Here is an 18,891-nt window from a genome sequence, read left to right as displayed (position 1 = left end):
TCAATCTTTTCACAAAAAGATATGAATCAGGGAAAAAAAAATCACAGATATAATAATCTCTGAAAGCATATAAACAGCTACTATCAAAACAAAGAAAATGAAGAAGAAAAAACCTGTCTTTGACAACAACCACAAAGTTAAATGTCTTATAAATATCTCAGAATACACCTGTAATCACGCTAATGGAAAAAAAGGCATACATTGGGTCCTCTTACAAGTTCAACCATTAGGTGTGGTAACTACAACTACCTACAACTAGATCCATTAATGTCTGTTAAGCTACAATCATTTCAACCCAAACAGACACACTGGGTGCAATTTCACAACCACACTGGTTAGGATATTTGAATATAAAATTCTATCACTGGTCAAATTTCATTTCACAGCTAGAATTCTTTTGGCTGAAAACCATGACTAGCAGTTTCAAAGCTAGGAATAAAGATCAGGAAACAATTATAAAAAGGACTAAAAAAAAAAATACTGCAATAAATAAATATATGACATAAATAATAACTCAAAAATATAACAGTAATTACAGCTGATGAAACACTTTAGCAAAAGAAAAAAAAGAAAAAACGTAAAAAAAGAAAAAAAATTCTGACTAGCTTTTACCTTTTTCTCTCTCTCTCTTTCCTGATTTCCAATAGCCACACTACAAACACTTAAGACTTAGCCATACCTTTGGCACGCTTTAAGACTGCGGCTGATTGTGTTCCAAAAGATCTCGCATACCAAACCAGTAAGTCATTCCTACATGTAAAGTCCAAAAATAGTAAAATAATACCTTTTCCTGGTCTCTTATCAAGTAATCTAATCCTAAACTTTTCCATCCTGAAAGTACCAATAAATCCCTCTGAGATATAGTTCAAAAATATATCAAAAATGTAATATAACCCAACATGCTACAAATAGGGTCTTGTTGCTTTCCCAACCCACTTGTTTTATTTGCTATGTACTTTCTCTTTTGATGTACTTTGAGGAAAACTTACCTTTGAAACTAGTTCTGGGCAACTTTTTGCAAAACTAGTTTATGCTCAATCAGTAAATTTTATCAACATGCATGGCTCGTATCAGCAAAGCGATACACTCTTTAATTTACTAGTGCCATTCTCAGTCAATGCAGTTTCCATAATACCAACTTTATCAAAAAAAGTTGTCTTAAAAAAAAAAAATAATTAATAGTAATAAATAAATACTTAGGTTTGCAAATCTAAAAGTATAACTAAGATGTATTATTTTAAAACCCAAGGGTGCATTCGAGAACATCAATAATACAAATGAACAATAAATTATGGTTCGTGGCAAAAAAATCATATCTAAATCAATAAATGTTTACTGAAATGTTCCAAATACACCCCCGAGGATTTTAAGAACTTCAAAGTAATACCAGATCACATTTATATTAAAAAGTCCTACTTAGATTTTTAAAGCACAACTTAAAAGCTGTAAAGTAACATAGATCCTTAAAAATAAATCATAATACTAATGAAAAAGTAAAGATCCAAGCACCAATGATGGCACATCCATGAAAATTTGTTATAAAAGTAAAATAACGCATATTCCAAAACCGAAGTACAAACTTCAGTCACCTAAGCATGTGTTAAAGCTAAGGGTGTCTGCATATCTGTTTATGCAAATCCGGTTCTAAAAATTTCCCCACTATTAAATAAAAAAATAAAAACAACATAAAAGCACCATTTCATGTTATATATCTGTAAAGATTCACCTAATGCCCAAAGTAAATGTTGATATCAAACATTTATTCTAAACTGTTGTTTGTACTATCCAACATTCTAAGCATAGAACTGGGCTCTCCTTTTTAGCTAACTGGCATTTGGTCAGTTTTACCTGAATATGCATATATTCATGTTCTACAGTCTGCACACTGATTAGTAAATAAATACAAAAGTAAAAACAACTGACATGCTTCTGGTCTAAAAGTTAAATACATCAAAAGGTGTTCGGGTTCAAAAAAGATTCAGACAGGCAGTATATCAATGCTTGCAGTTGGTGAAAGACAAAGTGTCCAACAAGACAAAATTGTTGAGAACTGGGAATGACACCACTCCAGTCTTCAAGTGTGGTCAGCATGACTGGAGCAGTCGGTCACTTTCACTAGTTCATGGCAGAAATGGTTGTCATGTTATTGACAACAATTTTTACAATGATTGACATGACCGAACATGATTCAAAAGAACAGCCCCCACAATCAATCATACACAATTCTTTTCCCCAATTCTTTAAAGAATATTCCTTAAAGCCAATACATGTTTTCATTAATATAATCTTAACTAACTTTATTGTATGTGTATTTTTTTTTTTTACTTATATATTATCAAAATAAGATTTCCACATGCTTGGAAAACACAACAGCTTTTTCTTAAAACTAAATTGTACACCCCACAACTGTCCTTTTGAATATCTGCTCTTTAGTACTGCCAAGCACAGAATAAAAAAAAAAGGTAGTAATGACAATCAAACAAATAGCATAGTAGCGTTCCGAGGCCACGATATGTTGAAAGCTGGTCCATTCACTTGGCCTACTGAGCCGACTAGAGTGGCGGGGCTCCGAGACAATGCTTGTGGCGAGCTCTAGTCCTCCTGAAGACATAAGGAGTTTCACTTTAACAACATCATTGAAAGATGGAAAAGAAAAAAAAGCAATATGTCATTCCTTCTTGCATACCAAAAACTGTGCAGATCTAAACTAGCAGAAAAAAAGAAACGGGGGAAAAAAAAAATTATATTCCTACAATGGAAAATCTCCAAAATCAACTTCATGGATTTCTCTTGAAGGCTGGTTATGAAATTACACAAATCATGTCCCATTTCAGTGTCACTTAGTCACTACAGTATCTCAGAGAAGTTTCATATGCAAAACACTTTTAAATACATGAGGATCTCACTGAAGAAGAAAATAAAAAGAATCAAGAAAAGTAAGCATATGTATGTATATATGTATGTGTATGTGTATATATATAATATACACTTGTGTACATATATAAATACATATCTTGTATTGTGGAAAAATTCCTTCTCATTCATACCTTTTATACATACATACATACAGACATACATATATACATACATGCATGTATGTATATATGTACATACATACATACATACATACATACATACATACATACATACATACATACATACATACATACATACATTATATATATATATATATATATATATTATAAATTATAAATATAATATATACATTACAAATACAATACATATATTACAAATATAACACATATATTACAAATATAACACATATATTACAAATATAACACATATATTACAAATATAACATATATTACAAATATAACATATATTACAAATAATAAATAATTATAATATATATTATATATATATATATATATATATATATTATATATATATATATATATTATATTATATTTATATAGTATATATATATATATATATTATATATATACATATACATATATATACATATTATATACATATATATACATATATCATATATATTATATATATATATAGTTATATATATAATATACATATATATATATATATAATATATAATATATATATATAATACTATATAATTATATATATATATACATATATATATACATATATAAATACTATATACATTATATATATCTATATACTTATATATTCATCTATATATCTATTATCATTATCTCATACTATATTATCTATCTTTATACTACTATATATCATATATCATATCTCTATCATACTTTCTATACATTACATATTATATCTCTATCTATGATTCTATATAGTATATATACATTATACATATATATCTCTATATATCTATTATCATATTCTATATATACTATGTACTATATGTATATTATTGTATATGTATACTATATATATATATCTATATATATATATAACTGATATATATGTTATATCTATATATATATACTATTACATATATATATTATTATATATATATCTATATTATAGTTATATTATTATGTATATATGTAATTTATATGTATATCTATATCTATATATATACATATTATCTATATTTTATATATATTATTTATATATTATATATTGTATTATTTTTTATATATATATACATATATATCTTATCTATATTATATATCTATATATCTATCTATATTATTTTATACTATATCATCATTTATATACTATATAATACATAACTATATCATATTCTATATCTATATATTATATATATATTATATATATATATATCTATTCTATATATCTCTATTTATATATATCTATATATATCTATCTCTCTCTCTATCTATAATCATATCATATATTTATATCTTATTCTATCTATCTCTCTATCTATCTCATCTATCTCTATTCTCTTATTATACTATATCTCTTCTGTATTTATATTACTCTTCTATCATCTATTCTCTCTTCTATCTATTTTCTATATCTGTCTACTATCTCTCTACTTTCATCTTACTTATCTATCTATCTATCTCTATGATTATCTATTCTCATATTCTTCTCTATTCTCTATCTCTTCATTTTATCTACTTATATTCTATCTCATATATCTATCTCATCATTATACTTATCTATCTCTATCTATTACTTATCTCTTTCATCTACTATCTCGTACTCTCTCTATTCTCTATTTCTATATCTCTTATATCTTCTCTTCTATCTCTATTTACTCTTCTTCTATATGTTACTCTCTGTCTCTATTGTTTATTGTAATGTTCTCTATGTATATTGTATCTCTTGTCTTATGTCTATGATATCTATGTATTAGTACTTACTGTATATCTATATAGTCATCTATCTTCTCTAGTCATTATATCTATGTATATCGATCTATATATATATCTAGATTATATATATCTATATATACTCTCTATCTTATTATCTTATCTACTATTCTCTGCTACTATATCTATATGATATCATTATATACTTTTACTTCTCTATCTCTATATATACTACTATATTCTATATATATATAGATATATCTGTTATATCATATATATATCGATTATATAGTATTATATAGATATATATATATAGATATATATATATCGATATATATATATAGATATATATATATCGATATATATATATAGATATATATATATTTGTATGTATATATGCATATATGTATATGTATATTCTTATATATGTATATGTACATATTATATATGTGTATATATATGTACATGTACATGTGTGTGTGTGTGTACATGTGTGTGTGTGTGTGTGTGTGTGTGTGTGTGTGTACATGTGCATATACATGTGTGTGTGTACATGTGTGTGTGTGTGTACATGTGTGTGTGTGTGTGTACATGTGTGTGTGTGTGTGTGTGTGTGTGTGTGTTGTGTGTGTGTGTGTGTGTGTGTGTGTGTGTGTGTGTGTGTGTGTGTGTGTGTGTGTGTACATGTGTGTGTACATGTGTGTGTGTGTGTACATGTGTACATGTGTGTGTGTGTGTGTGTGTGTGTGTGTGTGTGTGTGTGTGTGTGTGTGTGTGTGTGTGTGTGTGTGTGTGTGTGTGTGTGTACACACACACAGGTCAGTTCACTCCTATTTCCAGGACCAGCATATGTTTCACATAGAAAGATTATGAGCTAGACAATATCACAGGAATGCCACATGTACCCTCAAAGCAACAGTCACTGACCCATTCGGTGGAATCAACGCCTTCCATCCTGTCCTGTTCCAGAGTCTTCGTCACCTGATTCATCTGTTGGCTCATTGACTCTTCCAGCTGCAAGCAAACGGCCCCAATGAAACCAGACTTAGAATTACGATGAGGAACATCTAAACCTCCCCTGAATGAAATATCTAATAGGGAATACTTAAAACCTTTACTTTATGAAAAATCAAGACTTGTTAACATAAATGATTATACTTCCTTACACATACAAGAACATCTATCCCCTTCCACACAATTTCATATCCTACATTACAAGAGTATCTGATAATTCATCTAATTCCCTCCCTCCATGGAAGTTACAGGAACCCAGGTCTGCTAATCACATGAGGAGGGGGATAAAATGCCTACAAAGGAAAAAAACATTTTTAACGTTATAGTGCTGTTCAAGAGATATGAGCACTCATTCTTCTCCCAGGGTGTTAAAAGATACTTTAGTCATCACAAATTCACATTAATTATCAGTTACCTGGTAAGCCAAAATATTTTCATTCAATCTATGAATATTGTGTCATAAAAAAAACAAAAATGAGTGATATACTGCATACTAATGTATAGCAAAAATTTCAGTGTGAAAAATATTGACTGAGATGCAGATGTATTTGCTATATCAAATTATGAAAATCTGTTCAAAATCCTTCATTCTTATACATATATGAATGTATTCAGAATTCAGCAAACCAATCTTTCACAATTAATAAAGCCAACAGAAAAAGCAATACATAACAAAAACAAACATCTTTAATAGAGGTTTTGGAAACCTACCAAACATAACATCCATCACATTCAAAGCAAATCATTAAACATCTATGTAAGGCCTTCATTAACTTTATGGGCAGATTTGACATGCTGAAGGTCAACACAAATTTGTAGCATCAGACTTACTGTTCCTTGCACAGAGAATAAAATTGTGGCTTAAATTGTGTGAAGGAAATCCATGGATGTCATTTAATGTGAATAATGAAACAAGACAGAAATTAAATTTAACATCGACAGAATGTACTGAAAGACAGAAGGAAATTATAGAAAGAAAGAAATCCAACAACAGCTATAAAAGAACTTTCACATATGAAAAATAAATTATATATTAAAAAAAAAAAAAAAATAACATGGAAAACAAATCAAAATGTACAAATGAACATACACATATAATGAATAATCATAACGGATGAAAAAACATAATGAAAATCAAAGCTAAACATACCCGTGTCTGTGTCTCCTGGACTTCCTCAGGCACATTAAGGTTCTGTGGGAGTATAACAGCAAGCTCGGGATAGGTACATGCAACAACAAAAATTTTGAAGCCCAACTCAGAACTAAACTGGAGCAGTTCATGGTCAAGCACGTCATTCAATTACCATTTGTGCTTTTTAAATGCTTTTGTACTTTTTCTTTTCCCTTTCTATTTCTTTGAACATGGTGATAGGTCTGAACTCTTGAATCAAAGGTGTTTTGACTTTCAGAATCAATGGTTACAAATGTGTGAAAAAGAAGAAAAAAAGGAAGCAAGATTTTGTACATCACACAGTACAAACGTGGTAGTGTCATTTCACCAAAATCTACAGTGTGCCGATGCATAAAATTCTACACGAAAGAGAAGAAAGTGTAAAATAATTGTGAATAATGTGCTTTATAGTTGGGCTGTCTTTAAGTAAATCTAGATTCTGTGTAATCTCACAATAACTGGTACTCTTTAAACCTATGTTGAAATGTATATGCAAATAAAATCTAACATAAAATATATTTTTCTAATCAAGAAATCAACTCATCTTCAATATCAAAAGCAAAACAATTTAACAAACGAGCAACAAATGGATAAACTATAGCTTGACTTCCATTACAGTGCTCAGTCTAAATAAGGGTGACAAAGTCACACAAACTTTAGTACTTAATTCAGTAGAAGAAAACCCTGCTTGCCTGCTTGATAAACAGATGAAACTCAGACTGACACAATGCAGCAAATACTGAAACAGGTGTTGAGGTGCAGTGGAAACAAATTCTGCAAGCACATGTTGCACTGACCCAAGGGATCTTAGACAATCTCAGACCAAGATTCACCTGTTGATCATGCTGCCCTAAAACTAACACTTTAAGGCTATCTATTTTAGACATGTATGCAAAACATTTCCAAGGAATGCTGCTCACTGTGAGAGGCATATGTTTATATATATACTTGAATATATTTCCTTTCTCTTCTTCTTCAGTGTCTCTTCTGTACTTCATTCACCTCTTGTCATGTAATAATGAAAAATACAATATGTAAACTTCACAAATAAGATTTAAAAGAGCCATGCAGATTAAAGATTTTCCTATATGAATACCTACAGCATGAACATAATAAGGAGAATTCCCAGTATGTTTTATCTTTTGGCTTAACACAAGAGGTGAAATATATTCCAAATAAAATAAAGTATTGCAAATATAAAAAATATATAAGTCTAGAAGTCAAAAGAACATCTAAATGAAAAAGAAGAGAAAGAAAATTGACAAACAGATGAAATATGCCCTACTTCACCAGCAACATTATGTGTTCAGTATGTTCAACATGCATTACATTATTTCTTATCCTTATTAATGAACATGCAAAGAAAGAAAGAAAAAAGCCACTGACATTCCAAAGTGGTGGTGGCTTCTGCAATATAAGCTTCTTAATTTCCCTACATAAGCTGAACAATTTACTGACTTTTCACTTCACTGCTTAAGAGCAATGTTAATTTTTGGCTATATTTCAAGCAAAATTAAAATAAAATTCTATATTATTGAGAAACTTTCAGTCAAAATAAAATAAACCGCAATTAACATAAAAAAAAAATAACGAAAGCCAATTTCTTCAAGAGCAACTTGTCCTCTATCCCCTCCCCAAAAGTTTTAGTAAGTTAAGAACAAATTTAAATTAATTTAAAACTTGTTACTACTAAGAAATAAAAAGTACCAAATGAACAAAAGAATAAACAAATAAATATGTAAACAACAGAAACAGGGAAAAGTGGGTGGGCCCCTCTGTTTTGTATCAAACCTTGTGTTGAGTCTGTCGGACTTCATTGGGTACCATGCCCTTGAGGAACGGGGGGGTCTCGTGACGGATGTGAGTCTGGGATCCGCCATAAGTTGGGGGTGCCACTGGGGACTGCTGCTCGCGGCTCTCAGACACTGCAGGAGAAAAGAAATGTTGGTCTTAAGGGAATGAAGTCTAGAACAAGCCAAAAAGTGGAAAAATAATGTGACAATACTATTCATCACAACAGCTTGCTGAGAAACAAAACTCAAAGCTAAATGAAAACCAAATAAAGATAGATAGACAAACAATACAAAAATTAAAACAAATAAAAGACTATAGAGACAATAATAAATCAACCCCTAATACAAAATACTTACAGCTAATCATATCTTCTGGCTGCAGGGATTGTGTCCGTGGTGGGCGGTTGGTCCCTCCAAGCCACTCAGCAGCTGTCATCACAGGCTCCCAACTGACAAAGGTTGGTGGGAAGAGGTCATCCTGGAACAGCTCCGTCTGGAAGAAGTCATGTAATGAATGAGAAATCAGCTGATGTAAACAGAAGCAATAGTTATATCAATTACTAAGAACTGTAATAGTAATACTGAAGGGAAATCTCAGTAAAAGCATACATATATATGTAACAGCCACTATCAATTCTCAGTCAAAAAAAAATAAAATTTTACACAACACAAAGGTATACAAAAAAAAACACCCTCCCACCACCCCCCTATATCAGAGTAGAACAGAACCTACCTTTACTCTGGGCACAGTGAAGGAGAGGGGCTCAAGAATAGAAGAGGTTAATCTCAATGCCTTGCAGAATTCCACTTGCCGAACATCGCACATCTGCTTTGGCAACAAGACCAATCCCTGTGCAAACAAACCAATTATCACCATTATATCATTAACTCAGAATTATTCTATGATTCATCAAGATATCATACTGTGAAATTAACCAAATGATGAAACATATTATAAAATCTGAATACCTATTTAAAAGCACCCTTTTCATACAAAACGCAATTGCTAAAATGTAAGAAAACAACTGCATATTGACATACCTGATGCACACTTCCACACTTGTGGTTGGACAAGGGAAACAGGTGTGGGTAATCGCTCCCAATCTCGTAGGCAAAGATGGTGCTATCACCCTGAGGAGGAGAAAAATGAGATGTTAAGATACAACCTCTAAATCTAGCACCAGATCAATGTCCTGTCAGGTGTAAAAAACAGTATTACCAATCTGAAATACTGCAATAGTTATGAGATAGAGGAGGAGGAGGAGGAGGAGGAGGAGGAGGAGGAGGAGGAGGAGGAGGAGGAGGAGAGGAGGGAAAGAAGGAAGAGGAAGAGGAAGAGGAAAAGAGAAAGCGAAAGAGAAAGAGGAAGAGGAGGAGGAGGAGGAGGGAGAGGCAGGAGGAGGAGGAGGAGGTGGAGGAGGAGTGAGGAGGAGGAGGAGGAGGAGGAGGAGAAAAGAGGATAAGCATTGGAGTAGAAAAGATGGAAAGAAAAGAACAAGCAAAAGGAAGTGGGGAAAGAGTACATAGAAAAAAAAAGAAAAAGAAAAAGAAAGAAGGCATAACAAAACAAAATACAAAGACAAATCGATTACAAATTACAAAAATAAAATAAACAACCCAGCATGTTTGCCATCTTACTTTTCCTGTAGCAAAAAGCGTTGACGAATCAGAATCATAGAAGGGAATCAGCATTGCTGGGCTGATGTCAGTTGGTTTGGGGGGGGGGGGGGGGAAACACCCCCCAGTGTTGGCTTGGCTTGCGGACAACTCGGTGCCTTGAAAACTGATCTGCCTTTCTGATAGCCTGTATAATAAGCATTAGAATTATAAATTTGGCAGATTTATGATCAGCATACATCTTTTCTAATATTGGCAAAATATCACATCACAACATATATATAAGATTTCCTTTCAGAATGCTTCAAGGGAGGGGGGGGGGGGGGGTCAATGAATCAAAACTTACTTGCTAAATCCAACAGTGACTATGAATTTGCCATCGAGTGCCCAGAGGACCCTTGCTCCCCGCACTCCCACTGGCCCGTTACCCTCACGAATGGGGTCGGTGGACGTGCGTGGGTCATACACACGGATATGGCTATCACGGCACATTGTGGCCAGATATCTACCACATGGACTCCAGGCCATGGAAAATATCTGGGTATAATAAATATTGCATTTTAGTACTCTGATTCCATTTTCATGGATGCAATTTTGTAGCAAAGATTACTGAAGTTTGTAACATTTCTAAAATCTCCTGTAACTTCTATAATAAATACAGTTATTCTCAAGATGAAAAATAACATATATCTATGTTAATTTCATTGACACAAGATCCATGCACTGGCCTGTTGTTTTGTTTTATCAGTTTTGTTTAAATCCACAGTTGACGTCAGAATTGGTATCATTATTTGCAACAATTTTAGCAAACTCACTGGTTAATCCCATACCCCTGATGTTTAAATTCTATTACTATCATTATCATCACTAATGCCACCATCAACAGCTTAAAGCTACTCCCATTCAAGATAATAATGACTATAATAATCTGCATACACATATAACATATCAGACCACTTAATGAGTTCAGACACTATGTTCACACCATATGAAATCCATTTATAAGTAAAGGTGAACTCCTTATAAGACTAACACTTAGTGATAAATGAACACACCTGGTCAGGATGAGGTGCAAGAGTAAGTGACACAGTTCTACTATGTAGGTCCCAAATCTTCACAGTGAGGTCACCTGTGGCAACTGCTAAAACACCTGCTGCTAAGGGGTGCCACTTGAGGATGGTGATCTGTAAATAATAAAAGGTTATCCAAAGATTCTTTTCCCAACAATACAAAAAAAAAATAAAACAACTCTTATCTCTATGGCCTACAATACTCTGAAAGTTCAAATTTACCAATTGCCTACAACCTAATCAATTTCCTTATCGTATTTTTCACCACAGTTATTACTCTTCACATTGGAGAGCACTATAAAACCATAACACTTAATAATCAAGCATCCAATGAACAATAGCAATACCTTATCAGCTGATCCAACATCCATGAAGGTCTCAGTGGGCTCATTAGTAGGCTGAGTCAACCCACCCTCCGGAATATGCCACAGATTAATTTTGCCGTCGTCACATGCTGAAGCAGAATAAGGTAGTAAATTGAGTGATCATCATACAGATCAATCAATCAATCTGGAATCTGGAATCTTTCTCTTGACAATGTAAGGGGCCCTTTATGTGACATTTTAGTTATCACTGTTATAAAAACCTCAGTATCATAAATTTATTAGTGAAAAATTATTACAGTGACATAATTTGAGGCTTAAACAAAAACAACTTCAAAAAAATACTCATATAACCTTTACAAAAAAATAAATAAGTAAATAAAATAAAAATAAAAAAAATAAAATAATAATAATCCTAATACTCACCAACGGCCAGGGTATGATCATTAAATGGATCAAAGGCAAAGTCCATGACATTGGCAGTGTTCATGAGTGATGGAATGACACCATCAGGCTGTCGTCCACCCTTCTTGTGTTTCATGACAGACAACTTCCCCCCTGGACCACTTAGGGGTAACACCACAAACTCACTGTTCGCTGTACAAATCACAAAAAGAGTCAGTTGTGGTTAAAACTGTCACTGTCTTTATGTACAACTATAAATTCTTCTTTATAACAAAAATGAAATGTCCACATAAAAATGGAAAATACAGAACTTCAAAAGCAAGTCTAGCAAATCCATGAAAGTACATTTAACAAATATCAGATGTCTAATCTATAAAAAAAACAAACTAATGACTTGTTAAAAAAGCAGAAGCATATCCATTAGAAAGGGAAGGCTTCTTTCTGTCTGTCAAGAAACAATCACCAACTTTAGTCTTACCAGCCATGCCATCGCACTCTCCAGGGGTTGTCCGGTTCAGATCTCTGAGGTTTTCTATGCAGGTGCTCTTGTGGCCTGGAGTACCCTTCAAGTGCCGGAACTTGCACACACGTCCTGGAGAAAGATTTCACTGGTTTGAATTAATGTTCTTGGATTAACAGAAAAAAAAACAGTTTTCCTGTGATTTACTTCCTGCAATGTTCAGGATGCATTTATTTGTTGCAGTTTTAAAAGGGATTGTACAAGAAACACATAAATATCATATGATAACAAGATATGTATTCTGGTGTTTTTATATATTCTAGGAGATATCTCTATTATAGTTTGGTGTGTAGGAGAAATATGGGAGAGGAAAAGATGGAGGTTTTTGCTGGCTGTAATATGACAGTGTACCATAACATGTACTTAACACTCACTATATTCCCGTGACATACGAAAGAGACATGTAATATGACCATATGATTGGCTAAGGAAGGAGAGGCCATGCAAGGGGAATGAGGGTGTGGCTGGAGGAAATCTGCCAGATACTACAGGATATATTCAATGAAATGACATACAACAAATCTCACTGACAATGAAAAAGCAGTCAATACCAGTTTTTGACAGTTCTTGCATGAACGTGGTGATTAGGACCAGTTGCACATTATGGAGCAAGCCACAATCACAGCGAATAGGATTAGAGGGGTTTATGATGAAGGGAAAGAATCCTTTTATATGAATCACTCTAACATATTTACCAAAAGGAGCAAACTGCCCAACTGAGTTTATTCAAAGGTAATTTGACAATTTAGATATGCTCCCAATTAAGTTTATTCAAAAGTAATTTGACAAACCAAATATGCTCTTAAGTAAAACTCACTGAAAGATCGTGTAACTGTTGGCCTCCTAGGGGTTGGCGATGCAGGCTTCTCCTCCACACTGGTCATTCTCTGTTCAAAGGTTCGTCTGCGCTCTGCTGCACTTACGCGACTACCTTCACGCAGCGTAACAGGTTCCTACCCGAAAACAGATTTAAGATTAATAAATAGATGAAAACCACAAGTTACGAACATTTATATATCAATTCATTAAATCATATTAAAACTTGAATAAATCTATATCAGCTCTCGTCTACACACCCCAACATTTTCTTTCTCTTCTTCCTGAATGGTCTGTTCCTGCCGCACTTCCTCTCGTCTCCTTTCGACTATCTTCTCGTCCACAGAGATGGAGCGCGTCTCAAAGGCCTTACGGATCGAGGCCAACTTGGAGGGGTTCTCCTCTTCTGGCTCCTCCTGAATCTCCTGCAAGAGTGGAATGCCTGTTAGAGTTGGCCTAGATTTTGATTCATTCTTTTGATTTTTCTCAAGTGACACAAATGTTTATATCCAAGAGCAGGAAAAACAAGGAGGTAAAAATATATATAGCAAAAAAAGTCTGTCCCTCAAACTCAAACGGCCATTATTTGATGGGAAAAAAAGGCAAAAAATATGCATGTAAACCACTTGCTCCCCAAAATAAGCAAAGCTACAAAGCTTGTGCAAAGGAAATGCAAAAACAAAAAAACAAGGAAACTAATGATAAGAGAGAAAAAAAAAAACATCCTCATTGCCAATCTTTCTTTTTCCTTTAAAAGATGACAGAGGGAAAAAGTGAGAAGAATGAAAAAAAGAAACAATTAAGCACTACATAAAATCTACAAAGAACAAAAAATGCTACTTTCCATGGTCTGACCAATAACGTAGTATGCCTTTGTCTAATCTAAAACAAAACAAAAAAAAATCAACATGCAAATAGCAAGTTAAATATAAAAAGGTCAAATATAACATTAGAGCCATCAAATATCTCCCTAAGTAAAAAAAAACGCACAAAAAATTACATTTGCTATGTGGAAGAAGAAAAAAAAAAAAAAAAAAAAAAAAAAAAAAAAAAAAAAAACTATAAGCTTCCTGCAACTGCCTCCTACCTGTGGTTCCTCCTTTGTCTCATAATTTTTCCGAAGCTCAGAGATGCTAACTGTGCGTGGTTTTATCTCTTCCTCTGTCTCTATACACTTTCCACTTATATTTCCATCTGTCTCCTGTGCACACAAATAGGATCAAAGCTTTCATGTTATGCTGAAGGAAAGGATCTGCGTAGAGCTGTGTGTGTGTGTTTATGTGTTTGCCGTTTTTTTTTTTTGTGTTTTTTTTTGTTGGGTTTTTTTTGGTTTATGTATTTGAGTGTGTTTTTTTTTTTTGTGTGTTTTGGGGGTGTGTGTGTGGGGTTGGGGTGTGTGTGTGGTTTGTGTTGTGTGTGTGTGTGTGTGGGGGTGTGTGTGTGGTGTGTGTGTGTGTGTGTTTTTTTTTGTTTGGGTTTTTTTTTTTTGGTGTTTTTGGTTTTTTGGTGGTGGTTTTTTTGTGTTGTGGTGTTTTTTTGGGTTGTGTTGTTGGTTGGTTGTGTTTTTTTGTTTGTGTTGGGTTGTGGTGGGGGTGGGGTGGGGTTTTGGGGGCCGGGTTGTGGGGGTGTGGGCTGTGTTGTGTGGCGTGTGGGGGGTGTGGCGGGTGTTTTTGGGGGTTTGCGCGTGTGTGTGTGCCGTTGTTTGTTTCGGGCCGGTGTTGTGTGGGCGGGTTTGGGGGTTTGTGGGGCCGGGTTTTGGGGGGGTTTTTGGGCGTTGGTTTTGGGTTGGGGCCCCGGTTTGTTTTGGGGGTGGCGTGTGGGGGTTTGGGGCCGTGGTTGTGTTTTGTGTGTGTGTGTTGGTGGTGTTTTTTTGGGTGGTTGGTTTTTTTTTTTGGTGTGGGTGTGGGGGTTTTTTTTTTTTTGGGGTTTGGTGGGGGTTTGTTTTTTGGTTGTTTTGGGTTTTTTTTTTTTTTTTTGTTTTGGGGTTTTTTGTGTGTTGGGGGGGTGGGGTTTTTGGGTGTTTTGTGTGTGTTGGTGTGTGGTGGGTTGTTTTTTTTGGGGTGGTTTTGGTGTGTGTGGGTTGGTTGGTTGGGGTTTTTTGGGTGTGTTTTCTTTTGTGGGCGTGGGTTTTTGCTCCCGTTTTGTGTCCCGTGTGTGGCGGTTTTTGGGGGCTGTGTGGGGTTTTTTGGGGGTTGGGGTGGGGGGTGTTTGTGTTGTTGGTGGGGTTTTTTTAATATTATTATATTTAAATGTAGATGCATTCAGCAAAGGAATATATTTTTCCAAAAACCCAAGAATATCTCAACTTCAGTTTCTAAGACTACTGTTTGGACTAGGACCATAAGGGTTCAGTGGACGACAAAGGCATGCAAGGGTTTTGATTCCCCTTTCGTTCGTCTTCAAATTTTTTTTTTCGAAGTAGGGCCAATTTTTTTTTTTTAGGGGGGCCCCCCCATGCCCCGCTGAAGGGGGGCCCCTCTTCATTTTTTTAAAGGTTTTTTTTTTTTTTTCCCCTGCGGGGAAGCCCCCAAACCCAAGCGGTTTTGGGGTTTTTTTGGCCCCTTGGGCTTAGCGGCATGAAGCCCGGGCTGAAAACATTTGAAAGGGGACATTAAAAAACCAGAAAGCCCATGCTCCCCCAAAGGGAAAAAAACTGCTGGCCCCCATTCCCAACCCCAAGGGATTTTTTTTAAGGGGTTTTTTCATGGGATGAGAGAAAGGTGGGGTGGAAGGCTAGGGCAGGAGAGAGTAAAAATGGAACTGAAAACACTCTGAAAAGGCAAAGTAAATTATTCTATAACAGAAACCTTACATAAAAACATAAACCCCATGTAAAACACAAAAGAGAAATTAAAAAATATTAGGTCCCCCTGTTTTTAAAAACTATGCAAGTTTCCCCAACACAATTCGGGAAACGTGAGAAAAAACTAAATACTGTACGTCTGCTACGATGCCAAAGAAACACTCAAAAAATTTTTCCCCCCAATCTTTTTTAAATAAAAAAAATACCCCCATGATAAAAGATTCTCCCCTACCCCCTGCCTTTAAAACTGCAAGGTTTTTCTTGCAGAAACTAGGGTAAAAAGGTAACAACTTGAAAAAACAACACGGGGTTTTTTTCCATTCTTTTTTCCCTTTGTTTTTCAAAACAGACCCCCCAAAAACTGCAAAGCCGATTTTGGGAAATAAAAATGCAGGCTACACAATACCCATTCCCTTCCTTCCCCTTCTATTTTTCTAGCAGCCAAATTTTCCCTATTCCCCTCCCAAAAAAGATTTTTTTTTGTTTTTTTTCTTACTTTAAGTATAATAAAAATAAAAAAGAAAAAAAAAATTTTTATTTCCCCCCTAATCCCCCAGAAAATTGTTTAAAAAAATATTTTTTTTTTCCTAATCCTATAGATTTTTCTCCTAATTTTTTAAATTGTACAACCCCCCTTTTTTCATATTTTGACCCCCTTTTGGAAAACAATAAATTTATCCACATTTTTTTTTTTTTTTTGGGAGCTTTTTTATACCAATGGGGGAATCAAGCCAAGTTTTTAAAAAAGTAAAATTTTTTAACAAAAAACCCCCCCCCCCCCCCACCAAACTGGCCCCCGGGTTTTAAAAAAATTCTTTTTGAAATAACAAAAAAAAAATTTTTTACTAAGTGGAAACTTTTTGCTCAAACTGTTTTTGAAAAGGTAGAAGCTTGGTATTTTGAAAAAACCCTTACCCTAATTCAAGTGATAATGATTTTTTTACATTTTTAGAAAAGAACGTTTTTAAAACTCCACCCCAAAAAAAATTCCTAAACTAAGCTTTTTTTTTTTCCCCCAATGTATTTTCATAAAATATTTTCCTAAAATTTTAATAAAAAAAAAGTGAAATTTCAAAGCTAAATGACTAATTCATACATCAATGACACACTGAAATTTCTGTCAAGATTTCTAAAAAAAAAATTAACTTGGAATAAAATGTCTTTTTTTAATGCAACTTCCCCAAAAACCCAAATTTTGAGGAAATTATCATTTTTTAAGAATGAAAATTTTTTTATTTCAAAATAATACTTAACCCCCTGCTGACAAAATTACTGATCTTTGAAAGGGCAATTTTTTTTTGTGTAACATTTTTAAATAGCAATTTTTTAAAAATTTCTCTTTTCTCCCCCAAAAAGGGGTGAAAAAAAGTCCTGTTTTTTTTTTTCTTTCGTGACAGAAGCAAAAACCAACACCCCAAAAATACTGAAATCCCCCCAACAAATTTAAATACACCCACAAACCACCATCCAAAAGAAGCTTTTTTTTAAAAGGGAAAAAATTTTAACCCCCCACTTTATTTGACTGCCCCCCCCTTGGTTTTTTTTGGACACCCCTAGGAGTATTTCCTCACAGGCTTTTATTTTTTTCCAGTGCCATTGGAGATGCGTGAGCGGGGGGCAGGCACAGGGGTATCTGGCTCTGGTTTGGGGTCCTCGCGCTTACTAAGTGGCCCGCGGTGGATCTGAAAGTGTCAGGAGATAAAACCACAAAATTTTTTAAAAAAATGATTTACTTACAAAAATGTTCAAGTCAAGGAGAAAAGGCCTTTTAAAAAAATTTTCTTTCCCCCTCTCACCTGGATTTTTTTTGGGGTTGAAGGTCTCTTGGGGCCTGGAATCCAAGGAAATGGTCTTTCTTTGGACACTGGCCCCCTCAAGCCACTGTGTGATGGAGGTAGATGGAACATAACCTGGTGTTTCAGGAAAGATGTCGGAGTGGAACTCTCGATACGCCCTGGGGGTAAAAAGGGAGAATAAATTTTTTTAGAGAATGCCCCTTTTCACTCTAAAACCAAATAAAAAAAATAGTATAAATAAAATACCTAAAACAATGCCTGGATCTTGAAACTCCTTCCTTTTTTCCCTTGGGGAACCTAAAATGGGTTTTTATGGAAAATAATGGCTTTTTTTGGGGGTAAACTGAAGCAGACGTTTTTAACTTCTCCTGTCAGAATCTTTTTTCGTTTTTTGGCCCACAACATGCCCCCTTTTTGTCTGCACTGACCTAAAGAGAATATTAAATTTTAAATTTTTTATTTTCGGTTTTATTTGAGTTTTCCTATAGAAATGTTTTTTTTTTTTTTCCTACATTTTTTTAAATTTTTTAAAAAACTTACGGGAGAATACTAAGAAGGGCCCCTCCCCCCACAAAAGTTTCCCCCTATACGAATTGGGGTTTTTTTTGAAAAATTTTTCTTAAAAAGCCGACAAATAAAAAAGAGTCAGACTTACCAAAAGTTTGAGACCTTTTCCATAAGGAAGGGCTTTTTTTTTTTTCTGTAACCTCCCAATCTAACTCACCTGCCTTCCCGCAAGGAAGAGCATTTTTTTGTATCAGCATATAAAAAGGCATAAAACCCCTTTAAAAGAAAAATTAAATAAAAAA

At 33.9% G+C, this 18,891-nt stretch overlaps 1 protein-coding gene across 1 annotated transcript; it reads right to left on the bottom strand.

The window, feature by feature from the left end:
• Window positions 1-2,311: 2,311 nt before the first annotated feature.
• LOC119589700 (coronin-7-like) lies at window positions 2,312-18,238 on the bottom strand (the record flags this gene model as incomplete). The annotated part of the gene is given in 19 exon segments (XM_037938285.1): window positions 2,312-2,601; window positions 5,682-5,768; window positions 6,919-6,960; window positions 8,731-8,864; window positions 9,090-9,225; window positions 9,466-9,582; window positions 9,774-9,863; window positions 10,371-10,536; window positions 10,696-10,886; window positions 11,405-11,533; window positions 11,767-11,873; window positions 12,169-12,339; window positions 12,626-12,739; window positions 13,485-13,620; window positions 13,744-13,908; window positions 14,571-14,696; window positions 16,017-16,071; window positions 17,950-17,968; window positions 18,083-18,238. Coding segments are annotated over 19 exon segments (2,150 nt in total), but the record flags the coding sequence as incomplete, so codon positions are not given.
• Between the last annotated feature and the right edge of the window lie 653 nt (window positions 18,239-18,891).

The sequence above is a fragment of the Penaeus monodon genome, chromosome 26 (genome assembly GCF_015228065.2).
Source record: "Penaeus monodon isolate SGIC_2016 chromosome 26, NSTDA_Pmon_1, whole genome shotgun sequence".
In the NCBI taxonomy this organism is placed as follows: domain Eukaryota; kingdom Metazoa; phylum Arthropoda; class Malacostraca; order Decapoda; family Penaeidae; genus Penaeus; species Penaeus monodon.
This window is presented reverse-complemented; position numbering and strand designations above follow the sequence as displayed.